The sequence below is a fragment of the Fukomys damarensis genome, unplaced genomic scaffold (assembly GCF_012274545.1).
Source record: "Fukomys damarensis isolate Sample0158 unplaced genomic scaffold, DMR_v1.0_HiC HiC_scaffold_38, whole genome shotgun sequence".
NCBI lineage: Eukaryota > Metazoa > Chordata > Mammalia > Rodentia > Bathyergidae > Fukomys > Fukomys damarensis.
The window spans coordinates 38,816,737-38,843,283 of NW_022900950.1; the positions used below are offsets into that span (position 1 = coordinate 38,816,737).

Sequence of the window (26,547 nt, forward strand, 5' to 3'; positions counted from 1 at the left end):
TTTTGTATATTTAGTAAAAAGATGCTATTATGTGTGCTGCACTTTATGCTTTTTTGCATGAATTCTTTTTCTGCTAACATAACTAAATTCTTTTTCTGCTAACATACTATATTAATTGTTTTTTTTTCTTTGTACAGGGGATTGAACTCAGGACCTGCAAGGCAGGTGCAGTAACACTAAGCTAAATCCCCAACCCTGATTGATTTTTAAATACACTGCTTAAATGTTCCTGAATTTTTAGAAGTCTACTTTCTTTGTGACATGTCTGTTTTATTAATTGAAGTGTTTGTGTAAGGTTATGTTTTGATTTTTTTCCCTCAGATAGTTGATAAAGTTTATAAGATTGTTTCTTGTTTTTTTGTTTTTTGTTTTTTTTTTTTCCTGAGATAATTGATAAACTTTCCAACCAAAAGATCTGATCCTGGATCTCTTATGGGAAATGTTTTAAGTCAAAGTTTCAGTTTAATACTCTAAAATCTTCCCAGTTTTTCTATTTTATCTTGTGTCAGTTTTGGTATGTCCTCCTGTTGGTGTAATGTATTTCATAATATTCTTGTTCATTTCATCTGTATAAATATTTCTTGTTTTTTAATTACTGATATTCATTGAACCTGTCTGCTTGCTTTCCTTATTAGATAAGTTCTGGCAGTGTCTAATCAATTTTATTAATATTGTCAAAAAATTCGCTAGAGAAAAGTAACAGCCTTGATCTTAAAGGTTATACATTATTTTTCCTTAGTGCAATATTAGCATGCCTCAGAATAACATGAATAGCCTGTTATATCACAGACTTCTAGATCTCACCCAGAGAGATTTTATTCTGTTAATCTCAAGCAGGGGAGCTTGTATCTCTAACAGTTTCCTAGATTTCTTTAGAGAAAAAGACTATTACGGTGTTTCTGTGTTTAGGTATGCATACACATATACACATATGTAATTTATTACAGATTGAGCATCCCTGCTCAAAATCTGAAATGTTCTAAAAGCTAGATCCTTACAAGGATCAACATCATTTTTTAAGTAAAATGTTATATACCATGAAATATTTTATCTGTAAATTATTTAAAATAAAGTATAAAATTGACTTTCAGGCTTTGTGTGTAAGGTGAATGTAATATATAAATGGATTTTGTGTTTAAACTTGATCCCATTCCTGAGATATCTCATTATTTTCTAAAATCTGCAAAAGCAAATGTTCTAAAATCTGAAAAAATCTGAAATTTGAAATACTTCTGGTTCCAAAAATTTCAGATAAAACATACTCAACCTGTATAAAAACTTGGATCACATGATAATGGAGGCCGAGAAGTCCCAATGTAATTGCTAAGCTAGTGATCTAGGATAACCAATCTGTAGTTCTAGTCTGAGTTCAAAGGTCTGAGGAACAGGAGAGTAAATAGTGTAAGTTCCAGTCTGAAAGCCAGATCACTTTAAACCAGGTTACAATGCAAAGGGCAGAATAAACCAGTGACATAGCCCAAAGAATCTGACAGAGGAGTTCCCTATCCCTCAGACTTTTTATCCTCTCCAATTCTCCTTGATTAAATGAGATCCACTTACGCAAAGGAGAGCAATAGCCTTTACTCAGTTGGCCAACTCAAATGTTAATCTTGTTAGGAAATACCTTCATAGTCACATTTTGAATACTGTGTGACCATATGGCTGAATAATGTATGATCCAGTCAAACTCACATATAAAATTAATCACCATATGAGGAAGGTAATGCTGAGGCTGCTGTTCCAGAGAATGTATTTTGAGAAACAGTGGTTAAGAGATCATCCTCCAGATTGTAACATTCATTCTACATTGATCAAAAAAATTTATTAGAAAATGATTGCACTTTAGAATAGTCTTAACTTCATCTACTCCAGATTTTCCAACATGCATTTACTTGCGTATATACATGTGTGTACATCTTAAATTTAAACCCCACCTGAAAGTATAATGAGTTAACATTTGTTTTTATTTAGTCAAATGTTTATCATCTTCTGTTGTTCATTATCATTGCTTTCTGAATGACTTCAATCTGTATTATTTTCCTTGTTGAAGAAACTCCTTAGTGTTTCATTTAGTGTATGATTGCCACTTAAGAATTCTCTCAGTTCTTATTTGTCCGAAAGTCTTTTTTAAAAATTCACCTTCACTTTTTGAAGGATGTTTAGAACCAATGTAGAATTCTAGAATGACATTTACTTTCTTGTACAGCTTTAAACACGTATCATTGCCTTTAGACTAGCCTATTGGATTAGTTTGATTCCATTTGTTGGCCATTGAGATTATTGCTAAAGTAAATAATGTGGGTGCTGATACTAGCCTATCTTTAATTTCACAGATTCTTTCTTTTGCTTTATTGAGTCCTTTGATAACCACATTGAAGACTTATTTCTTTTTTCTCTTACTGTATTTTTCTTTTTACTATTGTTTTTTTAAGAACAGTTTATATATACTTTTTTACTTTTAATGGAATTTCCTACTTGTTTATGGATGATGTCTACCTTTTCAGGTGACCAACTTTGAACTTTTAATCTTATTTTTTATTTTTTGATTATTTCAACATGTGATTTATCTGATTTGGATTCTCTTAGTTTATCTCTGACCATTTGTTTTTCATGCTACTTTATATGTCTTATAATTTTTGGTTGAAAATTGTATATTGTATGTAGGATAGTAGTGACTCTCAGTAGTATTCATGCTTTAAATAACCCTACTACCACTAGTACTAGGCCTTTTAGGGACAAAGGTTGAGAGTCATTCTTGCTTGGAATTGAGCTGTGTTTATATTTTCTTATTATTTTGGTTACTCAGTGGATCATAAAGTAGAGCTTTAGATTGCTCTGCCTTTATTTTGTGTTTAGTTGTTGGTTTGTCAGTTTTTCTCAGTATTCTTGTTCTTCCTTTATCTTTAAACTTTTTTATCCTCTACTTCGGAAATGTTTACCATACTAAAGCTCTTTCTCCAAGAGTGAGTAACTGTTATTTGCTATAGAGAGCAATCAGACCTGGTGTTTAGGGGCATACCGTTATTCTCTGTTTTCCTGGTTCAAATTCAGTCTTAGTCATCTGTTGCCCTAGCTCTTCAACATAAGGGCATTCCTAGTAATTCTGTTTACTTTCAAGGAGTTGGAAATCTGCATATCTAAATAGCAGTCCAGGACATTTTCCTATACCTTCTTATAATAGAGGGCTTTTCCATTCTTTTCTCCCAATTGGTTCTGTGTTCTGAAAGTGACAGTCTACTTTCTTGATTCCTAAGACTTTTATATGTCCTGTGAAAGATATAGGAAGAAGGACCCACGCAGTGCTTTGTCCCCTTCTTGGAGCATTTACTTCTCTTTCCTTCAGCCTGTAGCATGAACAAAGGTTTTCAATCTTTCATACTTACTTCCTCTAGTCTTTCTCACCCATACTAGTGAGGTTTGTGGAGAAGATGCTGAAACTTTTTGCAAACTTCCCCTTTTGCCTGGAATCTTGAGAATTTTATTCTTTCATATTATGCCACACTCCAACATGAGAAATTTATTTAAAACTTTAGCTGAAGTCTTTTTACCAGTTTATATGGTATCTAATATTTCTTTTTCTTGTGTCCTGCTTCAGCTAAGCAAGTTCTCGCATCGTATGTCTCCTCAGAGGTTCCTGTGTTTATTCAGGTTTTAGATTTCAGGGTTAGTTGGTTACCTGGCCACCTCAACTTTGATAATCCCAATAGAACTATGAGTCAATAGATTATCTGGATTTTTCTTGTGATTATTGTAGGAGTCACTTTTTAGTTTATTGTGATTATTATTGTGGGAGTGACTTTCTTTATTCTAATGTAGAGTTCCTTTATTTTCTTTTTAAAGGTTCAGAATATAAATTGATGGTTTATCAACTTGCATTTTCAAAAAATATTATACAAACCAAATACTGTACTAAAAATCACTTATTAAATTGCTACCTCTGGAACAAAATTCTTCAATAGAACTTGATATATGGGTGATTTATTGGGAAATATTTTTGACTGTTCTGAAGGAAAAGCTAATGGCCTGAAGAAAAGTGAGGTCCTCAGTTGAATGAAGGGAGCTGGGTGTTTTCATCCCCTCATTGACCAAGGTGTGAGTATAGACTGCTCTTTATTAAGGGCTAAACTTTGGGTAAAGTAGCTTTCTTCTGAGGAGAGTTGTGAGTCATCATTCTGTAGTCCTCCTCAGAATTTTCTGAGGAATGAAATTTGCTATCTAGGGCTGGGGATTTAGCTCAGTGGTTCCACCGCCAGCCTTGCAAATAGAAGGTCCCAAGTTTGAACCGCAGTACCAAAAAAAAAAAAAAGAAAGGAAAGGAAAAGAAATTCACTAAAGGGTGATCTCAGAGAGATCACAGCTCCTATTACATTGTTTTTTACAAAATCTTAAATTGTATATATAGTAAAATTTTTAAGTTCAGTTATTTAACAAGCAGTTACCCTTTATATCGCTAGATGTGTTACTTAGTCTTAATGACTTATATTCTATATTTTGTTTATTTTACAGTATCTTGATTTTCATTTTATTTGACTAGATGACTAAAAAGAAGAATTCTTACTTTTCGAAATCATTTTCAATCTGTGTGCAAAAGATGCAATTAAAAGTTTCCAAAAATATACTCCAAAAAGCTTTTATAATTAAAGACATTGCCAAAAATATCATATTACTTAAAACTTGGAAAATGTTTGCTTGGAAGTTTGTTTACCATATAAAGGAAGATTTTGGTTTAGATTTAATTTCTTAATCTTCTATAGTTTCATCTACTGTCTTAATAATGCATTGTACTCTTGAAAATATATATATAATTTTGTGTATAGGAGATGTCACTTTTAAATGTATACGTTAATGAGAAAATAATGTAAGCAAGTAATTTTTCCCCCAGCATCTTTTTTTTTCTTTAAGTTTATAGATACATTTTAGGTATACAATACAGTCAGTCACATTCATCATTTGGGATCTAGTACCTTTAAATGATGTATCCTGGTTCTTATTTTTTTCCCCATTCCACTGCCCTCCTTTCACCCCCTCCACCCTTCCCTATTTACTATGACTTTTTCTTCCATTTTTTTCCTTTTGCTTAGCAGGCTCCAGCCCTAGAAACAGTTTCAAAAACTATCAGTGGGTTACTGTGTCACAAATTTCACAATTTAGGATACATTTACTTTTCATCTTTCTAGTATTTTGAACTATTGTATTAGAAATTTAATGAAAACCAAATTAAGGTCAGTGATTGTTAGTTATTGGTTATGATGTGTGGCTGATTAAGAATTTAACTTGGTAGGCCTTCTCTGTCATTACTGCCCTCTAAATGTTGTCATTTCTTCTATATTTATTTTAGCAAGTCATTACATTTACCTATATCTGCTTTTTAATTTACATAGGAACATTTTATTAGTAAAAACATTCTGTCGTGGAGTTCAGTAATATAGTCATTCCTTTATCTCTTAGCTATATCATTTAGGTAAATGACTTCACATTCTTTATTTGTATTTATTTCACATTGTAAAACTTTACCAAATCAAATTATTACTTATTTAAAAGGTTGAGCTGGGCCAGAGATTTAGCTCAGTGGTTCTGCTGCCTGATAAGGGCAAGGATCCTTGTTCGATCCCCAGTACCAAAAAAAAAAAAGAAAAGGTGGTGCTAAGAACCTAGGAAATACAAAACTAAAATCAGAAGTAATAATTGTAATTTTGTGAAGTAGCACAAGCATAAAGGAGTTTATTAAAATAAAACATGCAATGTATAGTATCCTGAGTACTGGACTATTTTTCTAGACTTCTACAATATGTAACAGAAAAAAATCAAAACTTGTTATGAACTATATTTATAAATAGATTTACTTAAACAGTAGAATAAGAATATCTTTTTTTCAAATCTAATTCATATGTTTATAATCAACATGGTCTTGGAAGTATCTTGAGGCAAAATCCTACATTTGGCAAGATATGGTAACATTTTTATCTATGGGTTTTCATCCACTTTTCTCCCATGGATTAATTACATTTTTATTCGCATAAGTGTCTTACAATGAACTGTGCATAGGACTTTCTTATACATAAAATATGGTACATAATTGTATATTTTAAAAAGCAAAATAATAAGCTCTTGCATTATTTAAGTTATATTGTTTTAATCCAGAGGTATAAAATTTTATCTGAAGCATTTTTACTTCCTTGGATTTCTTTGTTTTCCTAGAGTTGGTAATATATTTAGGGTGGTTGATAAGTTTCTTAAAGTACAAGAGAAATTTTCTTCCTGGAAAGCAATAATTCTCTTCCTTAACAAAGCTTATATTTGCTATTGAGAAGAAGTTTAAGTAAAAATAGTTATCAATCAAGTATCATAAGCATCCTAAGTGTGATGGAAGGAGACAAAAGAAAATGGAGTGGAAAGAGCAGAATAAAAGCTTTAAAGTAGTGCACATTTCAGCCCAGCCTTATAAGTACTATACCTACAGCCAAAAACTTTCCCACATACTAAGAAATTAATAAAGAGTAAGATTATAAACCTCTCTCAAAGATTGTTTGGGCAAATTCTCTAACTAGTATACCTTTGTATTAGTTCTTTGGAGAGTGTCTTAGACTTAGTGAATGTGGTTTTTTGATAAGTGAGGATAAATTTTCAAAGAAAACTAAAAAATTACTCTTAATTTTTCCAAAAGTAAGTAAAATATAATACTCTTTTTATAAAATAATTTGCCAAAGATCTTTCTTGTGGTTGCTGTATGTTCCTTATTTCAGAGAGAAAAATCTATTTTTATAGGATTTAAGCCGTGAAGTCTCTTATGTTAACATGGTTTTAATTCATTTTTTACATGCTAACAAAAATTTTTCGTATATGCCATAGGATTGAATAAGAAGTTTTACACTGTTTCTCTGAGAAAGAAACTGAGATAACAAAATAACAATAAATATATATGTAAAAGGGAAAGAAGCTTTGGTAAACTTTATTTGCCAGATAGTAAAGTAGGGTCTATAAACTGAAGTTATTTGATAATTTAAAATTAGATAATGATGAAGTTCACATACTTTTCATACTATTTGCTGTCCTTTGAAATACATTGGAGGAATCTGTAAATATTAGCAACCATAACTACAAACTGTTTTTTCACTTTACAATTTGACAATGAAATTTTTCCACTCAGTGTATTTTGTTTCTTGATAAAGAAACCTAGAGATATTATTTATAGTGGTTTTCTGCATTTAAAATCCTTGAACTCTTGCTGAGTAGCATATTAAATTGTTTCATCTCATTAGAAGATTAAAATCATTGCAATGTCATATGTAGCATGTAATATTCCATTACATTTTATAAGAAAAGTAGGCAAAAAAAAATCTTTTGTAGGAATTGAATCTCTAAGAAATGTTTTTATCCATTACCCTGAAGTTAAAGTAATTTGTAATTAGTGTATATTTACACATCCAAAAATACAAAAATAATCAGTTTAAATTAATTGAAAAATCTGAGAATTAACTTAATTACTAATAACAGCATTTTTGTAATTCTCAAACTTCTAAATTATTCACAAACCTGTAAAAGCAGGATGGGGACCTGAAACTAGGGAAAAAAGTGATCTGTGGCTTTAATTAGAATATACTACAGATAAACATAGTCCTGTAATTATGATATGGAACTATAAGCATGCAGAATTTCTCTGAAGTAATTTTACTCCCATTTATTAATCTTAAAGATAAATATCCATGCTTCAGTCACAATTTAGCTTTCAAAACTATTAATAATAGCTGGATTTTTCTTAAACTCACTTTTTAATTCCTACTATTCTTTCATAGATGTAATTAGTTTAGCTGGAAAGTCAGAGGACATACTCTGATCCGTGAAATTAGAAAGAATGAACTAGTAGATACAAAAAAGAAGCTCTGCTGTTGCTCACTAAAAGTTAGAAAATTTACTCTGATTTTTATTATTCTATGACTTAAGGTAGCCTATTTTTGCTAGCTTTAAAATTAACATTGAGTGATAGGAAATAGTACTCTCACTAGATTATTCTCAAAGTGTCCTGGATCAGCACATCAGCATCACCCCTGAGGGTTTGCTTGAAGGGCGTGTTTTCAGAACATCAACAACTGGGATGGGGCCTAGAAGCATATTCAATAGGCTGCCAGGTGATTCTGATCCACAAATAGTTTGAGAACTATTGTCTTTCAGTTTCAGAAATAAGAGTAGGCAGACCTTTGAAATCTCATGTCCTCATTAACTCTGCCAAGCCTCATCCAAAATGCTTTTGCTTGCCTAAAATTGTTTCTCCTGAATACTTAAGCATATGCAGAAGTGACTAAACCCTACTTTCTCAAAGTTTTTTTTTTTTTCTTTTTCTAAAGCTATTTACCCAGACAGAAGACAAAGTTAAATGGAAGGGCTAATCATCAGGTTTTTATTGTCCAGAGATTCAAAACATGCTGTTTTTAAGTACAGAAAGCCACTATTCTACATTATTCTTTGATTTTTTTTATAGATCTTCTTTAAAAAATGCAAAAGATGCTAGAGTTGAGTTTTAAGTAGTGGTACTCCATTACAAATTATTCTACAAATATCTTTGTTTTTCTAAGCTTGTAGCAGACCCAAAATTCCAGTAGAATCTGTCTTCCAAAACAGTCCTAAAAGAAGTATATTTGTTATGAAATTATTCACTTACATAACCAAAAATATTTTCTTCACCTTCTTTTCATGTAACATTCAAAGTATTTCAAGAATTCCAAAAAGTACTTATGTAAAGCCATCAACTTAAAATTCAGTAGTGAAAAATACAAATAATAATGTAGGAATTGATCAAAGTGGGCTTACTGAAATGGTAAATACCTACTTTGGCAAAACTGTTCAAATGAATTCCAGTTATTATGTGTCCAACTTCGCAGGAACTACCTTCTTGAGAGCAAGGGTTAAATTGTCTGTAACTGGCAAGGTGACGTGGTATGTGTTCACAACGATTTTTTTAATGGATAGATATATGAAACTCATAAGATCTCATTTTCCAGGGAATCCTAAAGCTATGGGCAGTCTTTGGTCTTTTCAAATGTCAGAACTCTGATTCCTTTTCACAGCATATTCATTCTAACTTAAATACATCTTTTGACTGGCCTTATAACAAATAGTATGTAAAACTGCAGTGTCCCTTCTACATGGAGCTTGTTATTATTCCAGTGAGCTAGAATTGGACTTTTATGACTTTTAAAAATTTTGTTAGAAGTAAAGTTTATTTGATATTTGATATTGAATTATATTTATTAGTCTTTATGTCTTAATTTCAACAGCATCACTGCAAAACTTGAAAGAGCTTTAGAAAAAGTTGCTCCTCTTCTTCGTGAAATTTTTGTAGACTTTGCCCCATTCCTATCTCGTACACTTCTTGGCAGTCATGGACAAGAGCTATTGATAGAAGGTATGATTTCTTTATTCTAATTTCTTTAGTTTCCTATAATGTATCTATTAATCATGGCATAGTTTGTGCTTCTAGAAGAATATATGTAAACATATTTCATCCACAGTTTTTAATAAAAGACTTTCAATATATGCTTTCTTTTTACACATTTTTAAAATGACGTTTTGCATAGGCAGTGCCTGTGACTGACAGAATTTTGAAAATGAACTTGTAAAAGGTATTGGAATGAGGAACTCCAGCTTTTCTAATCCCAGTCTTCTCAGGGCTGCTATTTATTCTGTCATTAGGATAGTTTGTTTACTAAGCAATGATCTCTAAAATTTCCTTTGAACTCAGAAACATACTTCTTTTAGGTAAATTTTCTTATAACTCATATAGTATTTGTCATATAAGAATCACTAACTGAAAAGACATTAAAAACATGAGGAAATACTGAACTAGAAGTTGATGACACTGTTGTCTTCTGCCCATTAGCAACTTTAGTTGTGTGAGGAAGCAAAGATTAATTCACTGTACTAAAGATTTAACATACACATTCCAAAGTGGCTTTGAAAAACATGGCTAAATGATATTTTATTTCTTTAAAAAGTTTTTATTTATGAACTTCAGAAAGGGCTAATTAATATCAAGATGATCCTATAGATGAACAGTTGCTTTGGGTGCCATTTTGTGTAGTCCATGGGTTTAGCAGACTTTTATACTCTTGTAGCTTTTCACTTTCTATTTTAGAAGGAAGTTTTCTGGTGCCTGGTCTCTCATTGTTTCCTCTGGTTCTACATAATATTTCTTTGAGAGAAGACAGTTATAATCAGTAGTTTAGCCTATGGGAACCCACAGAATTTGATTCCTAGTTCCTCGGAGATACTCTGGCTTTTATGAATTACTTTGTCACTCTGAACCTTAGTTTCCTTTTCATAAAATGGAGTCAGTGATAGCCCTCAAATGTTATTGCAAGAATTAAGTTATATAATGCATATAAAATTTTTTAAACACAAACAGGAAAATTCTAGCACTTTGTGGCATTTTGAGCAGAGTGAACCAGGAGTGTGGTAGACATTGGGCCTCAATGTAAAGGCACTTTTGCCTTTGGCTTAGTTGGTATGGAGAAGTTGCTGTAGAGAAGAGTGGGAATGTCACTCTGGATGCTACTTTTGTCACTGGTTTCATTATTACTTGCATCTACAAAATGAAAATATTCTGAAGAATGATATTTGAGAAGAATCACACTAATTAAAGACAAACTTTAAAAAACGTTGTTGAAAACTTAATTATTCCTTGACCACAAATTGTACCTATAATTTAAATAGCTTTGTTTAGATGTATGTAACTGTTAAGCAAAATTGTGTATTCCCAATATACTCAGATAAGAAGAAATATTTGGATACTTAGTGTCATGATTTAAAAGATATGATCATTACCTTTAAGGAGATTAGTCTAATGAGAAAACAACAAAAGCCTGTAATTAAAATTCGATATTCAGCACTGGGAAGTGTGGCTAGATGGCTTCCTGGTCACTTTTGAGAGGATATACCCCACTAATTCGTTCAGAAGAAGTTACGTATACCTTCTATTTTTCCTACTCCTAAAGTCTCTCCCTTATCTTTATATATTTTGAAAGGTTAGTTTGTGTTTTCTGATTCTACTTTATTAACAGCGCAAGCCATATTTTGAAATCCAGACAGATTTGAGCTACCTAAAATGAGCATCTCAAACCAGATACTCCACTGAGAACTGAAATTTATTTAAGGCAAAATTTACCTCTCTCTCAAATACCTTTTTCTCCAAATGAACCTTTTTATTTATTTTATTTATTTTATTTTATTTTTTATACCAGGGATCGAACTCAGGTCCTTGCTCTTGCCAGGCAGGCAGGGGAACCACTGAGTTAAATTCCTGGCCATGAACCTATTTATTTCATTATCAACATTAATAATAATGCAAAAATTTGAGGTTAAAATGGAGGTTTTCTTTAATTCTCCTTCAACTTAATTACTTGATGAGAATAGTTATAATTGGTGAAGATTAATAATATTTGAAAACGATATAAATTTAGAACTTAGTTCTCCAAATATTATTAAAGTTACAAACATTATATCAAGCTATGTTTAAAAACCTTTCAAGATAGCAAAAAATATGTTACCTAAAAGTAGAAGCCTCGCAATTATAATTTCAAAGAGTACTAGGTTTTGGGGGGTTCTTTTGAGTTTCTTTTGCTTGGAAAAATATCATTTAAATAAATTTTAAATAAAAATCATTTAATGTTTAAAAAAATTACTATGATTTCATTGTACTTTTAACTCATGTTACTGAGGAGTGAGAATGCTTGCTGTTTGTATTTTTACGCTATTCTGTAACATATGCTACTTTTATAATTTAAAAAACTCACTAAACTTTAATTGAAAATTATTCTTAAGTTTCTTCATTCTGTTACATAAAAGCCTTTTTTCTTTATTTCTGTGTATCTTTTCCTGAAATTTATAAAAATTTATAAATATTGTGTACTCAAAATAAAATAAGGTATTAAGTTAATAATGTTAGTAATAGATTCTATACTGTTATTAAAGCTGTCATAAATTCTTCAGTAGGTTTTCTGATATAACAAATGAGAGGTAAAATTAGATTAAGCTACAAAGACTTTTATTACTTTTCCTATGCGACTGTCGATGACAATTTTAGGTTCTAACGACTTACTTGTAGACACCACCCAGCTTACCTGTGTTGGATAGTCAGGTTCCTCATTTATTGCCTGCTTTCCAGAATTTTCCATGGCCACACCTCTAAACCTTTTTTTCAGCATTTCTTATCAAAACGAAGTAGAAGTAAGAGAAATGGCTGAATAATTGAGAGCCATTTTTCTTAGTCTTCTCTAAATTTACCTCAGATATTCTAGATTGAATTGAAAATAAACAGTGTGGCTATACTGGTATCATTGCATAAAGGACCACTTGGATCTTTAAAAAGAATATTATGTTAAAACTGAAATAGGACATGTCATATATTCTGTTTATTTTGTGTTCCTCTGGCTGATTACAGTTTTAACTTGTAACTCTTCTATACTTATAAAGTACTTTATCTAATTTTTAAACTAATTAGATTGAATATTTATGTCATTCCTTCCTGATAATTAAATGACATTTCTTCATAAAAGGATGATCACAAATGGTACATTTTGGGTTATGAGTTTTATTTTTTAAGTCCTATTACTTAATGAAGTAGAATTTGACAACCTTAAGATATGTTCCTCCAATTTTTTGTTAATCCATACAATCCAAAAGTCTAGAAACTTTCATTAGCTCTGAGAATTTAATTATAACCTTCCTCTCCATGTCCAACTAGTCTCCATTCTTGTGCCATAGAATACATTCCTGAACATATAAACAGGTTATGCACAGTCACTTTTCCTTGCTTTTATACAACTCTTCCTTTTGCAAAGAATCCTTTTCCCTTTTTTCCTCTCCAAAATTATACTCATTGTTTCAGTCCTGTTTTAGGGTTATAAGCCAAATTAACACCTTTTATTCTATGGCATTTTATTAGTACATTATTAATAAAATTATATTTTACTGGTAATTAAGAAATACCTTATATTGCTATTGACTAGCTTAGACTGTATAAAATAATGAATGTTATGCATTTTTCCCATGCACTTGAATAGAACATTGCGTTATTTTATTTTATTTATTTGGGGGGGATTCCAGGGATTGATCTCTGGACCTTCTGGTACCACTGAGCTAAATCCCAGGCAGAACATTGCTTTTGGGGAGGGGATCACACTCAGCACCTTGAGCTTTCAAGGCAGGTTGCAGAACAACTGAGCCAAATCCCTGGTCCAAACATTGCTTTTTTTCCTGGTAATTTTGGTAAAATTCCAAAATAAGAGACAGTAGATAAAATGTCAGGTTCTGTGTAGGAGAATCCCCTGTACTGATCAGCTTTCTATACCCATGAGTTTGTATTATCCTCATCCAAGTTTTGTTCTATGTTGTTCTCTACACTAGCCAATAGAAATCAAGCTCTTTCCTTCTCTAGCTCCCCCACCCAGTCTGATTTGTTGCCTCTCTCCCCTTTCTCTCCCCTTTCCCCTCCTTTTCCTCTCTTCTCTTTCTGTTTGCTGTGTTAGTACTGGGCTTGGAACCCAGAACTTTCGGCCTGCTAGGAAGTGCTGTGCTACTGAGATACATCTCCAGACATATATTATCATTCTTAAATATGTATTCTTGCTCATACTTTCTTTTTTTCTCTCTCCATTTCCTTTCTTTTACTGTTATGCTGTTCTCTGTCCTGAGAAGAAAAACTGTCAAATTGTTGTGAAGAACCCATCCCAGATATTTACGTAAGGAATATAGCTTCATTGTGGCTGCTGAATATGGTATTTCTATTTAAGAAATAGTTCCTTTAAGTAACTCTCCTTGCTTTTGACTTCATCTTACATGTGTGTATGGTAGGAATGAAATTTAGTTTAGGTAGCTGAATATACTTTTTTATGTTTTAACAAAAGAGGCAATTTAAAATTGTCATAATATAGTATTTGAATGACATCTTTATTTGAAGCTTTATATTCAGTTTTTCTTAATGTACATGTGTAACTGATTAAGATTTTTCTCAGAATAGTCATTGGTAGTTGTTATTGTCCATTTTCTTTAAAATACAAGCTAAAATAATAACCTTTCGTTATTAAAATTTTATCTATTATTTTCTTTGCCATTTAATATTATATGATCCTGGAGCAGTGTAATTCAATTTTTTAAGATCAATCATTAACATTTGTTTTTTGGAGATAGCTTTTGGTGTGTGTTTTTCTTAGTAATAATTCAGATTTGTAAATATAGTAATTATTTGTAGTTTACTGAACTTCTCTAAAAATTCACATTCTTTAATTTGCTACATAATATATAAAAATTACTTATAGTAGGTATATGTATAGGTATCAAAACCTACACCCAAAAATGCCAAAACTACATGTAGTTCAGAATTTTTAGATTTATATGACTTGCTGCAAGATCAAAGAATCCACTTCAGTAAAACAGTGGAATTTCTTTGAAAAAGAGCTGAACAGAACTTAATTTAAAATTTTGGTTTAGAGCTGGGGATTTAGCTCAGTGATTCTGACTTCTGCCTCACAAGCACAAGGCCCTGAGTTCAGTCCCTCTTACCAAAATTAAAAAACAAAAATTGGATTTAAAGAAGTAAGGTCAGCTTTAGATTGGGTGCTGAATATTAGGAAGTAGAATAGATCTTGAACATTTCCATTGAGGAAGCCTGAAGTAGTCACCCACGGTAGAGATATGTTTAGGTTTGTGTGTGTTAGTATTGAAAGTGTCTTTTTTTCAATGTCTTATGCCACCATGGCATAGAGTATCCTTGAGAAACCACTGTTTATAATTTTTTAGCATTATTTTGTGTTTTATTGAAACCTCACAAAAATTTAAGCTAATTTAATTATGATGAGTATACAACACAAAGTATCCTAAATGTCCAATTATAGGAATGAAATAGAATCAGACTTTATGCAGACTGAGAATGAGAGAGGAGTGTCATTAAGCAAGCCTACTTACTAGTTTTGACACTCAAAGCAACTTCATAACCTCCTTTTTTTTTATTCATTTTTTGTACCTCCTCAGACTTTTCACTCATCTCTCAAACTAGCTCCCTTTGCCTACTGATCAGAATGTGGCCTACTATAGAAATCCAGCTTTGAATATGAGGTTTTTTTAAGTACTGAGGATTGAACCCTGGGTCTTCACACTGAGCCACATATTTTTTGAGACTGGATGTTACTGAGCTGTTCAGACTAGGCTGAAATTTATAATTGTTCTTCCTCAGCCATCCAGAGTGCTGGAATTACCATGTCCAGCTTGGATAATCTTATAATGTAAACATCTTTCATCATCTGAATATAGTTATGACTAATCAAGAGAGAATCTGAATGTATCAGCTAGAACTGAGATTTTGTTCCCCATGAACTAGGTATTTGCTCCTATTAAAATAATTTCAAGTCTGTGGTCAGGTTGGGATGGGTATGGTTGGGTATGACACAGGAGGTCTCATTTTTGGGGGGTTATCGGGGCTTGGACTCAAGACCTGTGCTTGTGAGATGGGCACGGCACCACTGAGCTAATTCCCCGCCTTAAGGCTGCCTTTTTAAAAATAGCTATGTGTAAGTTGAAACATTTTTGACATATATTTTTGACAACATTTTTAACAGTATAGGAAGTTTCACTAAAGTATCTATACTTTCAGTGACATCATTAAATATTTTATAAAAATCATATAATATTTAAGATTCTTGGGCCGGGGACTTAGCTCAGCGGTTCGGTGGCCTCCCTTGCAAGTGCAAGGACCCGAGTTCAATCCCCAGTACCAAAAAAAAAAAGATTCTTTGTAGTTTCCAGGACTGGAAATTTTTAAAAGATAAATACAGAGTATGAAATTTCTACCTCCACTAAAAATTCTACCTCCAACAACTAGACAATTACTGTAAAGTGAGCTTAGTTAAGATGCTTCATTTTGAAATGTCCCCTGATTTTGTCCACTAAAAACAGAGCAAAAGAAGGTGAAATAATAGTGACAAAAATAACAAATGGACATGTACAAGAAAACTAGATAACAGAGGATACTATTGAACATTATAGTATGCCTGAGTTGGGAAAACCCAGCCACAACTATATAAGACTGGTATGCTGTGTGGAGCAATGTGATGGGAGCAAGCAAGGATTTGAGAAATTTGGTCTACAAATAGTATTTGCGAAACCCAAAAGGCCAATTTGAGTACATCAGCTAAAAGAGAGATCTTTCATATACAGTAATAGCAGATGATTCCAAAGGGATAGCGATCCTATGTAGACCCTATGAGAAATTAACCAACTAAAATTCTCTTGTAGAACAGTACCACTTTAAGGAGAAAATTTTGTGCATGAAATTCATATTACTCAGGACTAAGGAAGAGAAGGCAAAAGTAGCCAATAACAAAGAAAGTGAAAATAAAACTGGGAAAGGGAAACAAAGCTAGTAAATCTTAGAAAGTAGTTGGTCGTATTTTTAAATTATATGTATGTTCGTCTGCATTGTGTCAGTGTGACAAATATCTAAGATATAAGCAAAATAATTTGGCTCCTAGTTTCATAGGTTTCAGCTCACAGCTGCTTGGCCCCAGTTCCTGTGGGCTTTAGGTGAGGTAGCATATCATAAAGAACAGTATGTGGTAGAAGAGATGTGCTTACCTCATAGTGGCCAGGAAGCAAAGAGGTCAGGCAGCAGGAAGGAGCTCATTTCCTTCATCCCTTTAAAGGACATCCTGCCAGTAGCCTGACTTCCTTTCACTAGGTCCCACCTCCTAAAGGTTCCACTACATCTAGGTAGTGCCAAGATCTGGTGGCAAAGACTTTAATATATGGGTGTTTGGGAGACATTGAAGATCCGTGCTATAATAACATGAAAACAACAGAATAGAGATTTTCAGAACCTGAGGGGAGAGGGCTATTTAAAAATTATCTAAAAGTTCATGAAAACCAGTATTACATAAAATGATACTACTTCAAGAAGATGAGAATGAATAGAAAAGTACTCTCTCAGACAGTACATGTACACCATAAAAAAGTTTAAAAGTTTTTGTGGGATGTGATAGAATGGTTTAAATCCAAATTTAGAGAACCTCACAAATTTGATAATAAAAATTAAGAATTAGAAATAAATAGCAAATAATTTTAGTAATGAAAATTAGAATAAATAAGTGAACAAATTCAATACATAAGGCCCTAAGAGAAGTACACAGTAAAAAGAAAAATTATAAATACCAAAATATTAATGACTAAAGAAACAAAAAATGAGACAAAGGAATAAATTTAAAACATCTAAGATACAAATAGTAAGGACTTCCAACAAAGAAAACTAAAGCAAAAACCAGTAAAATAATAGGACCCAAAATTCAAGGATACTTTGCTGAAATGTTTAAATAAGAGAGTTGAAAATATATATTAGAGGGCACACTCACTACCTGAAAAAAATTAATCCAGATAGCCAACACTGAGATACATCTTAGTAAAATTAAAGTATTTTAAAGATTCATAACAGTGATATAAACATACCATGTTTAAAGCAGCACAGTTTGTAATAGCTAAAACTTGGAAATAGCCCAGTCGCCCATCAGTTGGAGACTGGATAAAGAAGATGTGGGTTTTCTATAAAATGGAATACTACTCATAAAGAATGAGAAGCTAGAGTCATTCATAGGAAAATGGATGCATATTGAGGCCATACATTTAAGTGAAATAAATAAGACACATGTAAATACCAAATAGTTTCTCTGGTATGAAAAACTAAAAGTGTAAATAAGATCCAAACTGTATAATTGACAATGTGAAATAGGAGGAAAAGAGCTAAAGATGTAAGGGAAGTGGGAAAGATAGGGGAAAGGAAATAAGGGAAAAGAAAAAACATGATAAAACAAAAAAAGGAAAGAAAATCTTTGTAAATAGAGAAGGGTAGAGGGGATAAAGGGAGGGTAAGGTTATGGGGAAAAAATGAGAACCAAGATCTGTCATGTAAAGGTACAATATTGAACAGTAAATGTAAGTGTACTTACTGTATACTTAAAAAGTACCAGTAAACTCAATGAGAAAAAAAGAAAAAGCTGTTTTAGATATTTAGGTAAAACCACAGATTAATTTATGAGTGAAAAAAATCAGACTATCACTATACTTTTTGACAATGTATTTTCTACCAGAAAAAAACTGAATAGGATGTTTAAGATACAAAAGATGAAAGTATATATATATAAATAAATATACAGATTCACACATACAATTTGCAAACAAATTGTTAATATGAAAGAAATCAGAATATTATTCCATTATCCCCTCCAGAACAATACATTGTAGCATAAATCTCAGGCAACCAAATTGATTGGTGAGGTCTCACTTGACTTAAATGTAGATGATCATCAACTATAGTTGTACATGGAACACTGATTAAATGAGAATTACAGGGAAGAGGAAATAAGATACAATGGTTACCTGTTCTGAAATCTGCAAAAAAGAAGCAGTTATATTAGAAGAAGCATTATTGATATATTTATAAAATATGCATGTTATAAAATAAAATACCTTAGTAGTTATTAATGTTGTAATTATTTTATCTCATGCTTGAAAATTGGTATGGTAATTTAAGAAAAGATACAGATGTAAAACAAAAGTTTAAGTAAAAGCTTTTATTTCAGATTTTGAATTGGACATTATTAGTGTACACTTATGCATACCTGTGAACTAGCATGCACAAACATATATCCATGTAAACTTTAAATATATGTATAGTATATACTAGTAACTCTGCCTAATGTTTAACCTTTACACGGTGACCAAGTTGGTAGTGCTGAGCACACTTACAGTCCAGACTGTAGTTTTGAATATTATTAGTCATGGAAAGAAACAAAGACTTCTTAGAAAAATAAATAATTTTAATTTATTATTAAATAAATACTATGGAAATATTAGTGATTCACTAGAAACATTTTGCAGTACCATTACTGAAGGGTAATATTAAAGTTGTCAAAAGAACTTAGGAGGTAACTTGAAGATGTTCCTGTTGGCTAAAGATAGGGCAACTTTAGTATCAGTAAGTATAAATATTATGGTATAGTAACCACATGAATATGTTTAAATACATACATCCATAATGATAGTATACATAATGATTTAGTCAGATTTGGAGAATGATAGGAAACTGGGTCAGTTATAAATTAGAAAAAAGATAAATTATTCTTTCCTCTTTTTGTAAATTGATCATTATGGTATCAAATTATTAGTTATTAATAGGGAAAGTTTTTTCTTCCCTGCAAAAATATATAATGTGATAAATGATGGAGGGATTTTCGGGTTAGATTACCATTTAGATTTACCATCTTCAAAATAATAAATGTAAGCAACAGTGTAGGCCAGCATCAAAAAAAGACAACTAGAGATAGCCCAATGGAAAAATACCATCACCAATTAAGACAAAATGACTGAATGAATAAAATGAAACTGAATCTGATTAAGATTTTATACTCAACATGTTGAACTATACCGTGGGAATTCAATCATAAAAATTTACATTACTCAGAATTCTGCAGTGTAAATAACTTGTTTCTTCAAAATAAATTACATGTGGAAGAAAAATGTAAAAGGGGAGCTTATACATCAAAGTGATTTAAAAGACATTTTAAAAATCAGTAAAACTAAGTTGTTTTTAGACATAGTGTCATTTAGTGGATTAAACTATTAAGAAGAAAAAAGTCATAAAAACTGCATAATGGTTTATTCCAAGGAGGGGAGGACGCTTTGATTAGGGTGAGACTCGTGGAAGACTTTGTAATACTTGGCAAAAGTGTATTTCTTTAACTGTTTTTGGAGTTATAGAAGTATTTTCTTTACAAAATTCAGTAACGTACTTTTTATGGGGTTATTTTTTTATTTTATAATAAAATTTTTGTGTGTGTGGTATTGGAAATTGAACTGGGGTCTGGAGCGTGCTAAGTACCCACTCTACTACTGACCTACATTCCTAGCCCACAATAAAATACTTTAATATCCTTAATGGAGAAAGCTATTAAAAATTTCAGTGACATTTAAGACCTAAATAAAATGAAATATATCATCTAGGTGGAGATTGGCTTCTCATAAGGAAGTCATTTCAGTTCATTTTAATCCATCAATTTAATATTTAATTTTAAAGATCTAAAATTATTCCTATGAAATTTAAGAAGCTATCTTCTAAATTAATGTAATTACATAAAAAAGTGAAAATAACCAGGATAATATAGAATCTGCACAAGCTTTATAATTAAGCAAATGCAATAGTGACTAGAGATAGATTACCATGTCAGAATAAATATCCAGAATCAAATGTTATACAAGTTTGCATTATGTGACAGAATTGTCACTGTAGAATGTTGAGAAAATATGAACAATGCAATAAATGTATTTGGATCAGTGGAATATCCTTTTGTTACTTATACAGAAAAAGGAAAGAAATTAAATATTTTCCTCACAAAATATGCAAAAATCACTGCCAGGCAAAATTTAAAAGCAAAACTTCAGATGTCTTAGAAGAACAAACTTTAGGATAATATCAGAAATACCAAAAGTACACAAGACTTCTTTAACCAAATACAAAAGTGCAAAATGTAGACTTTGATAGATTTGATGTATTGAAATTCTTTTGTTTCATCAAAAGACATCATTTAAAAACTCAAAGATCAAGTGTAGCATTAACAAAATGGTGAATAGGAAGCTCCAAGCCCTTTTTTTTTTTTGTACAGGGGATTGAACTGGTGGTCCTTGTGCTTGTGAGGCAGGCCACCGAAATGCTTAGCTAAATCCCTGGCCCTCCAAGACCTTTTTCTTCATAGAAATAATAACAGTATCTGGGACAAAGTAGCTTTGTTGAAACTCTAAAATATAGATTAGTTCTAGTTAAGAATTCAAGACCTACTGAAGAAAAAGCCCACACAAAGCAATAGTTAAGGTCTAAGTTTGTAGCTCAGTGGAGTGCTTGCCCTGTAGCTTGGTGTTAGAGTTCAAGGCCTTGGTTTTATCTCCAAAATAGCTGGAAAATGCCATAACATTTTGTTTACTCTTACCCCTCAGGCTTCCCAATTAAGAGCATGGTGGGGAAAAATTACATACGATTTCCATTTCTTCCTTTGGGATGGAAGGAAAAGAGTGAAACTTACCTTAAATGATTTTGTTTGCTAGCTACAAAGACACTGGTATCTGTCTTGTCTGATTCAATGGACAGATAGAAATGGTGCCATAATTTGGATACTAGATTTGACGCAGTGTTGGGTGCTATGACATTTTAGAGATTCAGACGGTGTGCAGACACATGTCTGATTGGTTGCAAGAGGTTATGAACAGAGGAATATGATAGGATTTCAAAGCTTCTTTGAAGAAACTATTTCCCCAGGGAAGTTGACATTTAAAAGCAGCTACAGGGCCGGGGATTTAGTTCAGTGGTTCCGATGCCAGCTTCCCAAGCGCAAGATCCCGAGTTGGTTCCCCAGAACCAAAAACAAACAAACAAAAAATTGAAGGCAGCTATATAGAGATAGAAGTGGAATGAAAGCACACATATAGGCTGGGGGAATATGTGTGAGAGAACTCTGTGTCTTGAAGCCAGAATAACTAGTGAAGGGATTTTTCCAATACAAACACAGTCTGGAAAGTATGAGATAAATGGTTATGTACTTTCAAATGCCCATATTTCAACAAAAGTTCACAAGACATACAAATAACAAGGAAAAGATTCATTCACATAAATAAAATCTATTGCAGAAATTCTAAAAAGCTCAGGCCTTTGACTTCTTTGACAAAGAATTTAAAACAATTATCTGAAATATTCGTAATACACTAAAAGAAAACAAGAACTGACATCTAAGCAAAATTCAGGACATGTTTTATGAACAAAAGGAGGATATCAATAGAGGAACTTTTTGAAGGAAAAATTAATTGGAAAATTAAATAGCAGAATTGAAATACTTATTAGAGGAGTTCAAGAATAAACATAATCAAGAAAAAGACAGGTCGTATGAAATTAGTATTGAATTTGTGATTTTCATCTCTTCCTTTTGGATTGTTCCCTCTACAAGGATGTAGTGTCCTTCTTTGTCTTTCTAATCAGTATTGGTTTGAAATCCATTTGATCTGCAAATAGGATAGCTACTCCTGCTGTTTTTCTGGTTCCTGATGCATGGGATATTGTTTTCCACCATTTAACTTTCAGTCTATGAGGTTTTTTTCTTTTAATTAAGTGTGTTTCTTGCAGCATATTGTTGGATCTTGCTTCTTGACACATTCTGCCAGTCTATTTTTTTGACTGGTAAAAAAGAGAAATATAGGCCAATCTCACTGATGAACATAGATGCGAATCCCTAATTAAAGATACTGGCAAATGGAATGCAGAAGATCATCAAGATCATACACCCTGACCAAGTGAGATTCATCCCACAGATACAGAGATGGTTCAACATATGCAAATCAATAAATGTAATAATACACTATATTATTAGAGCCAAGGAGAAAAACCATATGATCATCTCAATAGATTCAGAAAAAGCATTTGTCAAAATCTAACATGTATTCATGATAAAAAAAAAACCTATAGAAAATTGGAACACATCTACCTCAATCTGATAAAAGCCATCTATGAAAAATCAACAGCCAATATCATAGTAAATGTTCAAAAAAGGAAATCCTTCACACTAATGTCAGGAAAAAGACAAGGATATCCACTATCACCACTCCTGTTCAGTATAGCTTTGGAAACATTAGCCACAGCAATTAGACAAGAGAAAGAAATAAAAGGAAAAAAGATAAAAATGAAGTCAAATTGTCATTATTTGCAGATGGCATGATACTCTATGTAGAAGACCCCCCAGGAACTCCACCAAAAGTCATCTTGTCTTAATAATGAAATTCAGCAAACTAGCTGGATACAAAGTCAACACACAAAAATCAGTAGCTTTTCTGTATGTGAAAAACAGACTCACTGAGAGAAAAATAGGTCGATCAATTCAGTCTTTCACAATAACATCCAAAAATTTCAAATACCTAGGAATCAACCTAACAACAGAAATCAAAGGCCTCTACTCTCAAAACTACAGCACTCTGAAAAATAACATTGAAGGAGATATCAAAAAAATGGAAAAAACATCCCTTGCAACTAAGTAGGAAGAATTGACATAGTGAAAATAGCCATAATTCCAAAACTCCTATATAAATTCAGTGCAGTGCCAATTGAAATCCCAGCAGCACACTTCACAGAACTAGGGAAAATGATCCACAAATTCATTTGGAATAAGAAGAGACTTAGAATAGCAAAAGCAATTCTAGGCAATAAAGATAAGGTAGGGGGTTTCATAATCCCTGACTTGAAACTATACTACAAAGCTACTGTGATAAAAACAGCATGGTACTGGCAAAGAAACAGATCTGAGGAACAGTGGAACAGACTAGAAGATGCAGAAACAACTTCAGACACACTCAGCGACCTCATCTTTGACAAAGGAGCCAAATACCCTCAGAGGAGGAAAGATAGCCTGTTTAACAAATGATGCTGGGAAAACTGGGTTTCAAATTGCCAAAGATTAAAACTAAACCTATATCTCTCACCATGAAATAAACTAAATCAAAATGGATTAAAATATAAACATTAAAACAGAAAAATTAAAACTGGTTGGAAGAGAGGCTAGGTAGAACTCTTGAAGTCAGTGGTGTAGGAAAAGATTTTATGAACACAATCTCAGTTATGGGAACTAGCACAATTAACAAGTGGGATCTCTTCTTATTAAAAAGATTCTTCACAGCAAGAGAAACCACCAACAGTGTGAAGAGACAACACACAATGTGGGAAAGACTTTTCACCAGCTCTTTCTCAGGCGAAGATCTACTCTCTAGAATATATAAACAACTTTAAAAAAAATCAGAACTCCCAAATTTTAAGACCCAATACAAAAGTGGGCATCTGAAATGAGCAAACATTTCTCAGCAAAAGAAGTAGAAATAGCAAATAAACATATTAAAAAATGTTCAATATCACTGGTAATTTGGTAGATGGAAATGAAAGCAATGCTGAGATTGTACCTTATCCCAGAAAGCATGGCTGCTATTATGAAATCAACCAATAAGTAATACTGGTGGAGCTGTAGGGAAGGAGTAAACCTGCTCCACTGCTGGTGGGAGTGTAGCCTGGTACAACCACTGTGGAAATCAGTATGGAGATATCTCAAACAACTAGTATTGGAAGTCCCATTTGACACAACTATTCCCCTACTGGATATCTTTCCCAAAGAATTCAAGGAATCATACCACAGTGATATATGTGCACCCATGTTTATAGTGGCATAATTTGTAATAGCTAATACTTGGAAGCAGCCCAATTGCCCATTAACAGAAGACTGGATAAAGAACATGTGGATTCTTTTAATAAAATGGAGTACTACTCAGCCATAAAAAGTGAGAAATTGGAGACATTCATAGGTAAATGGATGCCCATTGAGGCTGTACTCTTAAGTGAAATAAATAGGACACGTGTTAATACCAAATAGTCTCTCTCTTGTGAGAAACTGAAAGTGTAAATAAGGATTAAAATATGTAATAGATAATGTGCAAAAGGAAGAAAGGTGACAAAGGGCAAGGAGAAATTTGATGGATAGGGGAAAGGAAAGAAGGGAATGGTATTAATATGAGAAGGTGAAAAAAATGAAAACAAAGTCTTTGTAGATGAGGGTGAGAGAGATTGAAGGGAGGACAGGGTGATGGGGACCAATAAGAACCAAGATTGGTTATAAAGGCACAAATTTCCAAGATGAATGTCATATTGTATACCTTAAATGTACCGATAAAGTTAATTTTTAAAAAATTAGTATTGAATTAGAGAAAGGCAAAAGAAAGAAAGAAAAAGAAAGAAAGAAAGAAGAAAGAAAAAATTGAACAATGCCTCAGGGACTTAGGAGAAATATCAGACAGTCTAATATAAACATTCTGGCAGTTTCAGAAGAAGGTAAAGAAAACAGAGGGAATTAAATTAAACAAAATTAAATTTTTTAAAATTTTTCAGATTTTAGGAAAGAGATAGAAGCTTTACTTTCTGTAACTTGAATAAACATACACACACGCGGGGGTGGGGAGGGAGGGAGAAGGAGATAGGCAGAAAATATACATTAGCTGTTGAAAGAAAAAGAGAATCTTGAAAGAAGCTGAGAAATGATATCACACACAGTAAGAGTCTTAGATTATATTTCTCAAAAACTTTTCATGGTAACAGGCAGTGGGAAGATACATTCAAAGTGCTGAAAGTTTTGTTTTTAACCTGTCAAGCAGGATAACTATATTCAACAATATATTTCTTCAAAATGAAGTTCAGATTGTCTGTAACATGAGCTAGGAGAGTTCGCTACCACCAGACCTAACCAGAATAAGAAACGCGGAAAGAAATTTCTCATCGGAAAGGATCTAGACAGGAAAATGAAGCCATTTGAAAATAGAAAGTTCTCTAGTAAGCATTTGTACAAATAAAAAAAAAAAAACGCTGCATGTTGTAATTTGTCCCTCTAATCATCCTTCTATAGGAGTTTAAACTTCAAAAATGTGAAAAAATATCTATGAGCCTATACAGTGGGGTAAAAATATTTAAATGTAATTTATACTATCAGTATTTAAAGCATGGGCATTGCAGAGCTAGAAGCGTGTAGAATTTTTGTATTCACTCAAAGTTAAGCTGTTCACTTTAAAATAGATTATTACTGGGCACCGTGGTGCATGCCTAAAATACCAGCACACTGGAGGCTGAGGCCAAAGAAGTGTCACAAGTTCAAGACCAACCTGGATTACACAAGAAGACACTGGTTTTTTTTAAAGCAAAATAGATTATAACTTTTATGCATTACATATGTCAACCAGAAAAAAAAATATATATATATACATATACATATATATCTGTAGGAAATACCTAGATTAGAAGGAAATGAGAATCAGAGCACTTGCCAAGCAAACTCAGATGAACACACAGGAAGCACAAAGGGAAGAAAGAGGATTAAGAATGCAGTAAGGTATACACTACATCAGAGAGTGGCACTAGGATGTTTTTCCATAACAGTAGCTACTTGAAATGTAATTTTACTAAATTTCTGAGTCAAAAGATACAGATTGACTTAGTTAATTTAATTTAAATATCTGAAAAACATAGTTTAATGAATATTCTAACTAAAATCTATTTTTGAGACTAAATCTTTGGACACATTTTAAAAGTGAAAGAGTAGAAGACATTTATGAAAATATACAAAACAGCAGTAAAAAAACTAAAACAGTAGGAGTAACTATACTGTTATAAAACAAAATAGGTACTAAGTCAAAAACTGTTACAGACATAAAAAATGATTGTATATTAAGGATAAAGTGGTCAATAAATTGAGAAGATATAAAAATTCATATTCAACAAACAACAGAGGTCTTAAATACAAGAAACAAATATTGACAGAATTGAGGGTAGAAATAAATCTATAATTCTTAGAGGTATAAATATCAATTCTATAATAAAATAATCAGGTGGCTAATAAACTATCAGATGACTTGGACAATATTATAAGCCAGTTGGACCTGACATATACAAAATTC

General features: G+C 32.2%; 1 protein-coding gene and 1 long non-coding RNA gene across 6 annotated transcripts in view; one reads left to right on the top strand and one right to left on the bottom strand.

Moving 5' to 3' along the window:
• Positions 1 to 26,547, top strand: part of Nbea (neurobeachin) — a 680,165-nt gene that overhangs the window by 217,681 nt on the left and 435,937 nt on the right. For all 3 annotated transcript variants that reach the window (XM_010623923.1, XM_010623924.1, XM_010623926.3), the window contains one exon: positions 9,273 to 9,400. In XM_010623923.1, the coding sequence (XP_010622225.1) occupies positions 9,273 to 9,400 (128 nt within the window). The remainder of the gene's footprint in view (positions 1 to 9,272; positions 9,401 to 26,547) is intronic.
• Positions 1 to 26,547, bottom strand: part of LOC117284600 — a 192,835-nt gene that overhangs the window by 134,699 nt on the left and 31,589 nt on the right. The gene's annotated exons all lie outside the window — the stretch shown is intronic.